At 38.2% G+C, this 14,276-nt stretch overlaps 2 protein-coding genes across 2 annotated transcripts; both read right to left on the minus strand.

Moving 5' to 3' along the window:
* Positions 1-9,690: 9,690 nt before the first annotated feature.
* LOC125186941 (protein LE25-like) lies at positions 9,691-10,238 on the minus strand. Its single transcript, XM_048083428.2, has 2 exons — positions 10,086-10,238; positions 9,691-10,004 (listed from the first exon to the last, which is right to left on the minus strand). Exons 1-2 carry the CDS (start codon positions 10,158-10,160, stop codon positions 9,819-9,821), a joined length of 261 nt encoding a protein of 86 aa, XP_047939385.2. The 5' UTR covers positions 10,161-10,238; the 3' UTR covers positions 9,691-9,818.
* Positions 10,239-11,169: 931 nt separating this feature from the next.
* On the minus strand, positions 11,170-13,679 carry LOC125186738 (putative plastid-lipid-associated protein 13, chloroplastic). The gene is made up of 7 exons (XM_048083182.2): positions 13,392-13,679; positions 12,757-12,878; positions 12,589-12,672; positions 12,372-12,468; positions 11,932-12,148; positions 11,705-11,757; positions 11,170-11,506 (listed from the first exon to the last, which is right to left on the minus strand). Exons 1-7 carry the CDS (start codon positions 13,632-13,634, stop codon positions 11,411-11,413), a joined length of 912 nt encoding a protein of 303 aa, XP_047939139.1. The 5' UTR covers positions 13,635-13,679; the 3' UTR covers positions 11,170-11,410.
* Between the last annotated feature and the right edge of the window lie 597 nt (positions 13,680-14,276).

Raw genomic sequence — 14,276 nt, forward strand, 5'->3', positions numbered from 1 at the left:
TGGGAAGTGGGAAAATATTTTTTTATTTAAAAACATTTTTTTAAATAAAGTTTGAATTTAAAAAAAATAAAAAAATCGAATTCGCCAACGGCTATGTCGTTGGCCAATCAGAAGCTGCCACGTAATGGTGCTCACCGGCACGGACGTGCTCTTAGCTAAGAGCAGCGTCGTGCCGCTGGCACGGACAGACGAGCTCCAGCGGCGGACGGACGCCGCCTGCTCAGCGGAACGGACTGACGAACGCCAAAAAAATCACCGCTGTGGATGCTCTTAATACTCCATAACTATAAATAGGAAACAAATTTTTTTTTCAAATAATATAGTGAATTGTATTAGGGCATTCACAGTGGGACGCCCTAAGCGACGCCCTATGCACCGCCACGTCAGCATTTTATCCTCCGCTACTTCCACCTGCAATGGGACAGACTATAGCCCGCCCCAAGCCACGCCCTAAGCATTTTACTTCTATTTTGTATTTATACAATTTAAGCAAATATATCAAGAAAAATAAATAAATAAAAACAACACAATTAACGCAAATCCTACATTTACTTAATTAAAAAAAAGTTCCAAAATAAGAAATAAAAAAAAAGTTACAAAGTAAGAAATTAAAAAAAAGTTACAAACTAAGAAATTAAAAAAAAATGCACTAAATCCGGTCTAGAGTAGTCCCAATCTGCGGCTGAGGCCACCGATCATCCACATGATGCCTTCGATTTGAGCCGGGTTGGTCGCCTGCATCAGGGCGTTGTGCGCGTCCAACAACGTCCTGTAGTCGGAGGAGGCCACCAAATCCGTGTAGGCATGTGACGCAACCGAAGTCTCGCTTTGGGTCGCGCTCGGGGCCGGGCTTGCGGCATGGTCAGGTGGCACCGCGGCGGATGTGGTCGCCTTGCCCTTGGCCTTGGCAGCCTTGATGACAGGGGGACGCCGAGATCGGAGTGCCGGAACTCTCATCCTCGAACACCGGATTGTTGAGGTCCATTGGAGACGCGCCGCTCTCGCTGCTTGTATAATTAGCGAAGTGCGCTTCGACGCCCTCTTCTTCGCCGTCGTCGATTGGGGAATCATACCACCAACGAACTTCTGCTTCTCCTTCAAGATCACCCAGGACTGGTAGTGCTTGAACTCGCCGTACAATGACGTGTACGATCTCACCGCTTTGTCGCGCACATCCGACAGACTCTCACTGCTGCTGGCCCGCTCCCTCTCGCACTTGTCGTACTCCTCTGCGAACATATTGACCTGCTTCTTTATTTGATCTCAGTGCTTGCGTAGCTGCTCCCTATGGCGCTTGTAGGCGTGGGGGTGGGGCGGCTTGGCCTCGTTGTATTTTTCGGCGATGCGCTCCTAATATGCCGTAACCTTCTGGTTGTTGGCGAACACCGGATCCTCTGACACATCAATCCAACATCTTGTCAAGACGAAGGATTCGTCGGCGGTGGATCGGCCGCGAGGAGCAGCGGCGGGTGTGCGGTTCGGAGAAGGCTCCATGTCTGACAGCCCGTACGAGTCCGTGCTAAACTCGGGATCGTACTAGGCGTTGGTGTCGAATGGCCAGTAGTCGTCGGGTTCTGTAACCGGCCATCGTGCACCACCGAACATCGGACTATTCGGACATGGGTAATCTCCGGAATTCATTTTGTTTGAAGTGTAGAATATGTAGTGTGAATTTGAGAGTGAAAGAAGTGAAAAATGAGTGGAAAAAGTGAGAATATATATAGGTTTTGAAAATTAAATAAAATTAAAAATAAAAAACGTTTCGCATCGTCCGCAATGTCACAGTGGCGGACGATGCGACGGACAATTGATCGGGCACGGACGATGGTTAACCCATCGTCCGCCCCACTGTGGATGTTCTTTGAGGTGCCCACGGTTCTGGAACCGCCGGTTCCAGTTTTGGAAATTGTCAAACCGGAACCGACCTGCGAGGGTGTTTTGCGGATTCGGTTCCAAACCGACGATTTTCCGATGATATTTTACGGTTATTTAATTAAAATTTTATCAAAAATCTAACATAAAAAATAGTACTACTGTACTACAAGTATTATTGATATAATATTTTATTGTAAGTACAGTACTTATAATATAATTTATTGAATAATTTATTTAGTACTAAGAGCATCCGCAATGGTGCTTTGGCCAGCCATAGGCCAGCCATTCTCTCCCCTGCCACGTCAGCAACACTAAAAAATCCACCTGCCACATCAGATTTAGGCCAGCCATAGGCCAGCCGCAATACAAATAATTCAAAATATACTACATTTACGGAATTAAAATTACGATTAAATTACGGAATTAAATTTACGACACATATACGGGAAAATTCATTAATTTTATTTAAATAAAAAAAAGTACATTAACTAAAAATCATAAAAATAACATAATAAAAAAAAATTCGGGCTTCCACACACGAGCCACCTTGAATCTGTTATAATTTGCCGCTAGCCGAACGGGGGTCGGTCAGCGAGTCAGGGGGTCAAGGGGGGCGACGCCCCCTTGCCATGGGGGTCCGGGGGCGCGGAGAGGCCCCCGGCCCGACGGTATGACATGTTTCTGTTTTAGGTCTTAATTTTGTATTGGGTTAGTTGTTGTTGTCCATCGCTAGATGTTGCTCTTGTACAGAAATTTAGAGATAGAGAAAATCGCGTTTATATAGTTTTTCAAAAATTAAAAAAAAAATTGAATTTTTTTTAAAAAAGAATTAAAAAAAATTTAAAAAAAGAATTAAAAAAAAAAAAAATTCGGCGCTGGCCGATCGGGCCGCCACAATAGCGGCCAGCGCATCGGCTCGCCGATTTTGCTCTCGCCGACTGCAATGGTTCGGCTAGCCGATCGGCCAGCGCGACGAATCGGCTAGCCGGTCGCTAGCCGACCATTGCGGATGCTCTAAGACCACGTTTATCGGTATTGCATGGTCGACCGCCACGTCACCATGCATTTAAAAAAAAAAAAAATTAATGAATTCAAGGGTCTCTCTCTTCGACAATGGTCGGTCAAATGGCAACCACCAACCTCTTGGTTGGTCAAATTTATTAATGATTCAGCCAATGAGATTGTGCCAAATGGCACATTCTCATTGGTTGTTATTTTTTTTTCTGTAATTAATATATCTCGAAAATAAAATGTTAAATAATTATAAAAATTATATCAAAATTCATAATTTTTCATTCTCTATAAATATAGACCACATTTGCTATACATTTGAAAAAAAAAATCTTATCTTTTCTCATTCTATAATCCTTTCTTTGATATAATTTCTTATTTTTTGGTCCTCTTTGTTGTTCATCATGGATGATGATGAGATATTCTCTGATTCTCAAAATTTCTACTCAACCCAAAATTTCAATCCTTCCCAAACTTTCAATCCTTCCCAAGATTATATCCCTAGCTTTGATAATTTTCCAAATTCTAGCCAATTTGAAACTAATGTGAATGCTTCAAACGCTCCACATGGTTGGAATGAGCAAGAAGACAATGCGCTAATGTCTGCTTGGTGTTTCATCAGCACAAATGCATGTGTTGGCACCAACCGAACTAGTGCGAATCTATGGGAAAATATTCTTGTTCAATATGAACAAATAAGAAAAGAAAATCCAACAATGGGCGAACAAAGGAGTTTGGAGTCATTGAGACAGCGCTACAGACGACTCAACAAAAATGTCTCCAAGTGGATTGCTGCATACAAGCGTGCACACGAACGAGCTACAAGCGGCCAATCTAATGAGGACATTGAGAAAGCCGCTCAACAAATCTATGGTAAGGGTAAATTTACTCACCATAAGGTGTTTGAGAGCGTGATGCGACACTATCCCAAGTGGGAATTGAAGTTGAATAGCACCGGTTCATCGCGATACCAGCCAGATGACGACAGCCTTGAAGAAAGTCGTGGAAGCTCAAAAAGGTCGAGGACTAGTGAGGAGGGAGGACCTCAAATCAACTCCAAACCTGGGAGTGTTTCTTCAACATTACAACGTCCTATTGGAAGAGATAAAGCTAAAGCTAAGGCTAAGGCTAAAAGAAAAGGCAAAGAAGTTGCAACACCATCATATACGGTTCCTAATGATTTCACTGCAGCACTGCGTGAAATGAGAGTCACACGTGAAAGGGAATGTGATATTCAAGAACGGAAGATCAAGGCAGCTAGTGATATTCAGGAACGGAACATCAAGGCAGCTATCCTTACTCCGCTGATGGCTAGGAGGGACTTAACTCCAGAAGAAGAAACGCTGAAACGCAATCTAATAGCAGAATTGTTTGGGAAGTGATCGTAGTTTATCTGTTTTCAATGTATGTTTCTTAGTATGTAACTTTCAACTTCTATTGCTTAGTATGTAATCTCCAATTTCTGTTGCTTAGTATGTAACTTTTATTTGGCGCTTGCTTAGTATGTAATCTCCAATTTCCGTTGTTTAGTATGTAACTTTTATTTGGCGCTTGCTTAGTATGTAATCTCCAATTTCGGTTGCTTATGTAATTTCCAGTTTATGTGATAAGCCCTTCAATCAAAGCATGAATAGATAAAATGTGCTCACAAGTGGTGGTGGAATCCATTAGTAACCCATGTGATCACCAATAATGGAAGTATGCACACATGATAAGTCATTTTCCACTCACAAGTGGTGGTGGAATCCATTAGAAACTCATGTGATCACGAATAATGGAAGTATGCCTACATGACAAGTCATTTTCCACTCACAAGTGGTGGTGAAATCCATTACTCAACCCATGTGATCACGAAAATCAAAGTATGACTGCATGACAAGTCATTTTCCACTCACAAGTGGTGGTGGAATCCAATAGAAACCCATGTGATCACGAAAATCAAAGTATGACTACATGACAAGCCATTCTCCATCACAAGTGGTGGTGGAATCCAATAGAAACCCATGTGATCACGAAAATCAAAGTATCATTCTCCATCACAAGTGGTGGTGGAATCCAATAGAAACTCATGTGATCACGAAAATCAAAGTATCATTCTCCATCACAAGTGGTGGTGGAATCCAATAGAAACCCATGTGATCACGAAAATCAAAGTATGACTACATTACAAGTCATTTTTTTTTATCACAAGTGGTGGTAGAATCCAAGGAAAACCCATGTGCTCACAAATGATAGTAGTGGAAGCACATGCTCAACAAATAACTTCTATATATTTACCTATATGCTTCACGAAAATTACACACAAATCCTCTCACAATTATTGAGCCAACTCTCCCTAAAAAATGTCATCAAGTTCTAATTTTGAACCTTTCAATCTTCTCGAAGACAATGAATGGGAAGAAAAAATTGTTGAACAAAATCAACAACTCGATCAACCAATCCAGGATGTAGCTATTTGGCCAACAACCCTGTCTTCACAACCTACAACCCAGACGGTTAGAGCTAGAAGGAGATACATTGAAAGGAAACGCGAGGAGGGTCATGATATTATTTTCGAGCAATACTTTGCTGAAGATCCAATCTATCCTCCAGATTTTTTCCGAACAAGGTATCGCATGCGAAAACCTTTGTTCGAAAAAATAATGAACAAGCTCGTCGAGACCGACAACTTTTTTTTGCAAAAGCGTGATGCTACTGGTCGGCTTGGTATGTCTGCCATTCAGAAATGTACAGCAGCGATGAGGGTGTTGGCCTACGGGACGGCGGCCGACTTGCACGACGAATATTTGAGAATGAGCGCACAACTCATTCGCAAATCTCTCATCAAGTTCGTTGAAGGTGTAATTTCTAACTTTGGCGATGAGTACTTGCGAAAGCCCACCGAAGAAGACTTGGCAAGACTTCTGCATATTGGAGAACAACGTGGGTTTCCAGGCATGTTGGGTAGTATTGACTGCATGCATTGGGAATGGAAAAATTGTCCCACTTCATGGGCTGGACAATATGCGGGAAGAAGCGGGAGTCCGACAATCATCTTGGAAGCAGTAGCATCTCAAGATCTGTGGATCTGGCATGCTTTTTTTGGAACTCCAGGTTCGAAAAATGATATTAATGTGCTTGATCAATCTCCTGTTTTTGATGATATTTTGGAAGGTCGAGCACCGAAGGTCAATTACATAGTAAATGGCCACGAAAAAAATATGGGGTATTATCTTACTGATGGCATATATCCTCAATGGGCGGCATTTGTCAAATCTATTTTCCGGGTCCACAAACGATGAAGCACAAGTTGTTTGCTCGACATCAAGAGTCCGCGCAAAAAGATGTTGAGCGAGCTTTTGGTGTTTTGCAAGCTCGTTTTGCTTTTATCAAATGCCCATGTCTTATTTGGGATCGTGATATTATGGGGAAAATAATGATTGCTTGCATAATCTTGCATAATATGATAGTGGAAGATGAAAGAAGCACGTATTCAAACTATTGTGATCCAGCCGAATTTATTCAAGATCGACTTGGACGAAGTAGTCGTGAGAACGAAGGTGGAGATGCGAATAATGATTTCATATATTCTACGAATAGGATCGCGAGTCTAGCTTCTTACATGAAAAATAAAGCCCAACTTCAAAACAGAGAAGCTCACAAAGCTCTGCTAAACGATTTGGTTGAGCATATATCGGCGAAATTCGGCAATTCCAATTGAATGTCTAGTTTTCATCTTATGTATGAGTACTAATTATGTAGTTTCAATTTCGTATTTCAATTATTGTAATTTATGTTTTTTTTAAGTTTGTCTCTATAATTTTTAGTTTGTCATTGATTGCGTTTTTTTATAAATTTTATTATGCAATAATAAATATTCATGTAATAATATTATTATTTAAAAAATGATATAAAAATAAATGTATGATAGTGTGGTTGGGTGGTCATTGATAAACCATGAAAATAGGTGTGGTTGGGTTGGATGAATATTAATGATGTGGAAGATGATGTGGAGGAGATAGAAATGAATTAAATATTGAAAAAGTGGATGATTGGGTTGGGTTGAATGGTTGCTGATAAACATGGTCTAATGGCTATAGAATCACAGATGCTTTTTTTAATACCTGATTATGAAACGCAATATTGGACTTTTCAGTTCAGTCCAACGTGGAACTAGGTGACTAGATGAGTACCACACATTTTACCTTTGCATTAATTTTATGCAGACTTATGGTGTGATTGATTTCATTGTTAGCAAAATGTAGTAAAGTGGAAAGGACCTATCCTATAATCCAGGTAAGGAAATAAGTGTTGTCTTTGTTGAATGGTTAAATTTCTAAAGTGTTGTGATTGGTTCAATATGCAGCACAAAATGCCAGTTCATTTTGAAATCACAATTGCTTCTCTAACCTTGTTGGTGTTGTGATCGTTGATGTGTAAAATTAGAGCATGTATTTTAATATAAAAATTATTCATGTTAAATAATGTAATAATAATAATAATATAACTATTTTGCAAGACTATAATTTTAAATGTAGTGATAAAAGTGTTGATCCATAAAGAGGATATGTTTGTTCAATTCTACAAAATAAATTATGATGGGAATAATTCTACTTATTGACTAAATATACTACTCCTTAAATAACAAAACTATTGGCAAAAAATTAATCACAAGATCGATTATGTAATTTATGTTGCTTACAACATCCTTAAACACGTTTAGTTTTAGTTTTACTATAGCTAAATCTATCCCATATGAATCAAAATAAGCAAAGATTCCTCACATGTCACATTAACTAATTTAGATTTAGTTAAACCCTCAACTACTGAGTATGTTTATCGATTTTAAATATGCATAAGAATATAAAATCGACTTCCTTAGCTTATCTTTTATCTCTCAGTAGATCATCTTCTAAACGAATTACTAATCCGAACAATCTAATCTCAAGTTAAAGCGCAAAAGATGCTTCTAAAGTATGGAGTAGTAAAGTAAACCAAAAAATGGTTGATTATAATCATCATCATGGAAAAGAAATTAAACTATAGTAATTAACCCCATTCTTTTTGTTTAACTACATGTTAAGGTCAACACACAAGAATTAAGATGACAAAAGTTGGACAAAATAAAATTCTCTAAAAATGATCCACAAGAAATTATCTAATTTTCAATCCAGTTTAATTGATGATTTGGGCCAGGCCAATTTATCACGACCGAGCTCATTTGTTAAATATCAAGCCCATTTGAAGCCCATCTACATAAGCACGTGATTCCTTATGGGTCTCTCGGGGAGCACGTGACATCGCATCGAAATCGAGTCATCTAACGGGACTTTTGGTATTTACAATTACATCCCCGTTTTTTGTTTTATTACGAGTATTCGTTACTCTTCACTGTTTCAGTTAGATTTGAACTTGACCAATCAATTTGTAATTTGTATTGTTTCTTCTATTTATGTACTCTACATCGCGAGTCACCTATTAGAACTTCAAATTTCGCGAATTCACGGATAATTGGCTTGTGGAGCATCTTGTTTCAGTTAATTTTGTGTTTCATTCGGTGTAATTTTGATCTCTGAGTTACTATTTTCTTTAAATAATTTTAGTTGCTGTAGAATATTCTTAGTCTTACTCGTACCTGATTTATCTTCAAAAACGTTCTTTTTGTATCAAGTGAAATGTCTAGTAGGATGCTATGTTATTTTACTTTGGGGGTTCCTTTGTGCGCAGTGAAGGGATAAATGGCAATCTGTGATATGTATAATTTAGAATAAAAAATTTTCTAATAACTGTTTACTGAAATTCTGGGAAAACTGCCTTGACTATGGAGTTCTTTTGCATCATCTTGTGCTTTAAACCATCATGTACTGTCATGATGCTCTACACTTTGTTGAAGAAAATTTCCCTACACAAAGTATGGACAATTTAATTAGTCTACAATATATTCTTGTTGGGATAGCCTAAGATGGAATAAATATAAATTTTGAAAATAAAATCAACAACTGAGTCTACACGTTAGTCTTGAATCATAAAATCAAAAGATGATTCATCTCTATAAAAAAAAAATTACAGTACTATTTTTATCTTGGCATGTAAAATTGTTACTCCAGTATGTTTCCTTTTCTTTAATTTGTGTTTTTCGGATTGATTGCAAATTTACAACACAATTTGTGCATTTCTTATATGTTTTTGGATTGATTACAACATGTCAACACAATTGTCGTCCCGATTTAAATTGGTGTACATATAATTGATGAATACATAATTATGAATTGATTTACGCAATTAATTAATTATTTTGTGAAACAAACTGATAATTGCCACTTTAGTTTTCGTTTGGAGGGGCTGTTTTTTCATAATTTGGTTCGCTTTGAAACTATATTCATATGATCTCATGAGCATAGTCCATTGAGAGGTTGTGCACGTGACTGCGCTCCAAGATCACGTGACGGAAATTCAATTTGAGCGCGCACTTAAAAGTGTATAAATGGAAGAAGAACCCAGAAATATGGCATAATATAAATATTGTCCCACAATCTTATCGATATTAAGTTGCAAGCCCCCTTTCATCGTCAACAAAGTGGCATCTCCAGCGACGACCAAACCCCTATTTTAGGCGTAGTATTAAGGTTGGATCAATTAATTGGTAGCACTATTTACTTTCTTTTTAGCTTCTACATTTCTTACTCGCTAGTCCCCCCAATAATTTGCTACTGTTTTTGGATTGGATTTGTGGCTATGGATACTCGCAAAAGAGGCATACCAGAATCCCCTAATTGGGTTGCAGTTTTGTTATAGACTAACTCAATCAGAAAAATGAAGCATAAATATTTAAAATGGGAGGGAGAATTCATTGCAAATCAACATACATAAACAATACAAGGAGTGTGTTGATATAGACACATTCACCCATTTTATTACAAGGTAGCTAGATATATAGTTATTAACACTATTATTTAGTAAGTGCCTCCGGTTCCAAAGCCAGTGGTATCAGCGCCAGTGCCGGTACCAGTGTGGCGGCGTTGAGCCTCGTGCTGAGCCTGGGCATCGCGCTTGCGGAGCTCAGCCTCGTCGATCCTCTCCTCTTTCTTCTCCGTCGCCATCTCCTTCTGGAGCGGGTCGCGGGTCGTCATCCTCTCACCCTATACGTATAAATTATAATTCATACCAATTCATATCCAACTCTTAATTCTGTAACATATCATCAAGAGAGAGAGAGATACCTTTTCTTGGAGTGTGGCCTTGGTTTTCTCCATGCCAGCTTTGGCTGAAGCTGCCGCGTCCTTTGCAGATTGCATCTTTTCTTCTCTTTTCTTTTTGGTTTCTGATTTCTTTTGCTTTGAGATTGAGATTGAGGTGTTGGGAAGGAAGGAGGATTTAAAAGGTGGCTTTGGCGGTTAAAGGTAGTTGAGTCGCGGACACGTAGCTCCCTTAGTTACTTTAGCCTAACATGTGTCCCCTATGTGTCACCTTTAATATTAATATCACCATTTTTCGTTAATAATATTATCATTATTATCTATATACGGATAGGATAACTGCTTCATTTTATACAGATAAATTCATTTCTGTTTTAATTTTCAAACCAATCGTAACTTGTAAGGGGGTGAGGGGACTCTGTGTTCTTTTTATTATAAAATCGTTAATGTCACTTAGAAATAGATTCTACTATATAATTGAGAAATAGTACTATTTCATTGAATTAGGGTTCAATATGAAAAGATAGGTTTCGTGTACCACTTTTATAGTTTTATAAGTACTTCGTTTATTTTTAGTTGTATAAAGATTTGAGGTAAGATCACGGTGCCAAAGAAGATAATTTCCTAAAGTAATGAGTAAGATAATTCCAAGAATAATTTGAAAATAATTTTATGTATCTACGACCAACTCAAAATTTTATCAAAAATATAGGCTTGATGCTAATAGTGGCTGCAGCCCATTTTTCCTTTGAATAGCAAACTTTGACGGGAATTCTAGCTAGCAAAATTAGATTAAAATGGATTACATACCTACTGATATATGAGTATATACATGTAGACTGTAGTTGTAACTAAAATATTGACTGTCATAGAAAATCAAATCAAATCAAATCCCCCTAAAAAAATTCTAAATTACACATTGGTGGAGTTTCATGTTTTGCTCTCGACTTATTTATGATAGAGTAGTAATAGGCAATGTCTATGATGCATTGAAAGAGAAGGACCAAATATGCTTGAACTGAAAAAAAATGAAATGGTCATTCAATTAAAGTTAATAGTAGTTCGTAAATATGGTATGTAGCTAGAAAATTTAGCACAATTATATCTAAAAAAAAAAAGTAAAATCAACATTTGAACTAATGTGTGTTACAAAAAGGTTTTAACTTAATGTCAACAAATGGGCAAGTGTACATGGTGCTCACTTCATCATTTACATCAGCAAGGAAACGAGACGAGAGAGGTGAAGCAGACGTCGCTTGAGCTTCGTTCATTCTTGTTATGTCGTTAGGGTGCAACTGTCGGAGTTTGTAGTGTACATAAAATACAGCAACAGTTGAGGCTTCTTCATTTCAACTCTCGTATTCGGTTGTTGGCTCAGCCAATGGCGATGGACCAGGATCCAATCTTGTGAGAACTTCGGGAACTCCACCAGCATCCCGTATTATCTGCATATATAGATGCAAAACGCGACTCAAGAACTTGTGTAAGCAGTCTCACAGGTCGAATAATCAGATTCAAGCTCGTACTCAATGGCATATTTGTAATTTTTTTCGGGTTCTATAGTGATTGGACTCTGTTCATGGACCATCTATAACAAGAGCTAAACTCAAAAAAGACTGCATTTAGTAGCTGGGAGCACTTACCAGGATTTCATCATCAAGATACGAGATCATGAAGAATCTCTCGAAAGATCCACCTGCAGTTGTAAGCGAACAAGATAGTGATTCCAGCAACCAAGATTTGATATAAAACCATGTACGTATAGATCCAAATGTAGAACGGGGAAAAGATCAAACGTGCTGTACTGCCTCTAGTGTTCATATTGATCAACTATTTGAATGCATAGTTTCACGAAACTGGAAATGCTCACCGAGAGGAATCCTTAATCCACCAGACACAGTATCCCTAATAAGAGCAGGAAGCTGTTGGGCAGCGTTCGTAGCCTGGGCAAGAGCGCCTCTTAGCTGCTGAGGAATAGATTCTTCATTAACTTTTGGGGACTCTAACAATCCTTCAAGGAATTCCTGCTTCATCCGAAGCGGACCCTCCACAGTTAACTTGCTCGAGATTATAAACTTGCTTTCTATCTGCATTTCAGGAAGAGCATAGATGACAAGAAAATGAGAAAAAACCAAGACTAGCAACAAAAGTGTTTTAAAAACACGTCTTTTCACAATTGCTCTATATATTCTATAACAACGAGACACTTCTGAACAAGAATATGTATCTGTGTCCAGATCTCTTGATCAGCAAAACATGAAGGAGAATCATGTAGTGCCGTGATACAAGATTCAATTTTGAGTGCATTACCGAATTTAGGAATTTCAAACTTGCTGAATTTTTCGCATACAAATCCTTGATCACCACATCAAGTCTCGACAAATTTGCCAGCTCCGGAGGGAACCTCCTGCAAAATCACCACAACTATCAATATATCATCAACATCAAATTGTATTGAGCATCACAAATAGGTTAAACAAACGAGCTATATATCATAGTTATAACACGAAATTGAGACGAAACTCACTCAAACAAAGACCTAGCAGCAACGAGTCCTGAGCTTCCCGATCCAAACCACTCGAAATTCCATTTGCCTTCCAAATAAGGAGACCTGAAATCTGGCAAAAAAGAAATGAAAACCTCAACCGAAACTGATCTCATAATTAACTTCACTTCAACAAAATAGAGACATTACGTTGTTGGCCTAGGCGTAGGATTCAGCCGCTCAAGGCTAACAATTCTCTCGTTCACGTCAATGCTTTGCAAAGTCTTCGTTTTTCCAGTAACCAGTGCCTCAAAGCCTCCAGCATCTTTGAACTAAACACCATCCAGCCACTATTATTCAGTTAACAATAATCAAGAACCTTCATATGTAGTGCTTCTATCTATCATACAAGAATTGTTTTGACTTTTCAAGATTTGATATGCATCATAGAAAAACACTCTTATCAATCATGAAAAGTAAATGCCCTCTAACAAATATTTATTTATTTATTTGAAAGAAAATGTCACAAAGTAATGGGAACATAACAGAATCAACAATAACAATTAGCACACTCTTACAAATCAAGGTACAATCCTTCAAACAGCTAGTACACCTGAAAATGATTAGCTTTAAATTGGCATAAAAATAAACTAACTTCTTTAGCCGGCAACTAATAAAGCAAACAAATTCCTCATTTTGGCTAGTTAAGTTAATCAATTTGGTTAATTATGACCATAAACCTAAAATTAAAAGTAAACAAATCAAACTATCCCCAAGGAATCACCAAACAACTGACAAATTCCCAAAAAGGGGAAAAGATAAGTAAGTTAGAATCGTAATCGTACAGCAAGAAGCAGAGATTCTTTAGCAGATAATCTCTCGATTTCCTTGGCATAAGCAGCTGAAGGCCCTTGCACTGTTTGCCGCATCACCACTCCGAAAATTTTCCTTTTCCCAGTCTTGAACTTCGCAGAGCTCTCATTTTTGCAGCTATTTTCGAGAAAATAAGATTCTGTAGAAGATTGGAAATAAGAAGACTGGAATTTACAAGACAATAATGGGCTCTGTACTGAAATTGATGAAGCCATCGTTGAAACGATTTCGGAAGATATGAAATGATTTGACGATTAATATTTTTTGTTGTTTCCCAAATTTGAGAAATTTATTTAATTTAATGTTTTTCCGCAAAAAAAAATAAGTGGCGTGTTAGTTAGCTTAGAGCATTCCCAATGGTCCGGCGATAACACTCGGCGATTTTTCGCCGAATATCGCCGACCGTTGGGAGTGTTTCGGCGTTAATTCGGTAAGCCGAGTTATCGCCGAATCATCGGTGCCCACTGTAGGCGCGATTCGGCGATAAATCGGCGTTTTTTTTTTTTTTTTTTTTTTTTTTTTTTTTTTTTTTTTTTTTTTCCAACGGCTATAATTCCAAACCTATATATAATTCCTCCTCCTCCATTCATCACATACAATCTTCATTCTCTCAATTTTTCAATCTCATTATCTCAATCTTCAATCTTCAATCTTCAATCTTCAAAATTATGAGTTCAAATAGGAAAAATTCCCGAAAAGGTAAGGGCAAAGAGCCGAGTCCGCAAATTCCCAACCCCACTGATGAAACAAATCAGTAGTGGATGAACTCGTTGTTGTCGATGGGTTCTCCTCCCGACCAATATCCATATGCGGGTCCGTCCCCATTGCAGACTCCTCCGGTGCGCAGACTTTCTCCG

The sequence above is a fragment of the Salvia hispanica genome, chromosome 5 (genome assembly GCF_029641045.1).
Source record: "Salvia hispanica isolate PSC_SH4W2 chromosome 5, Shi_PSC_v1, whole genome shotgun sequence".
Lineage (NCBI taxonomy): Eukaryota > Viridiplantae > Streptophyta > Magnoliopsida > Lamiales > Lamiaceae > Salvia > Salvia hispanica.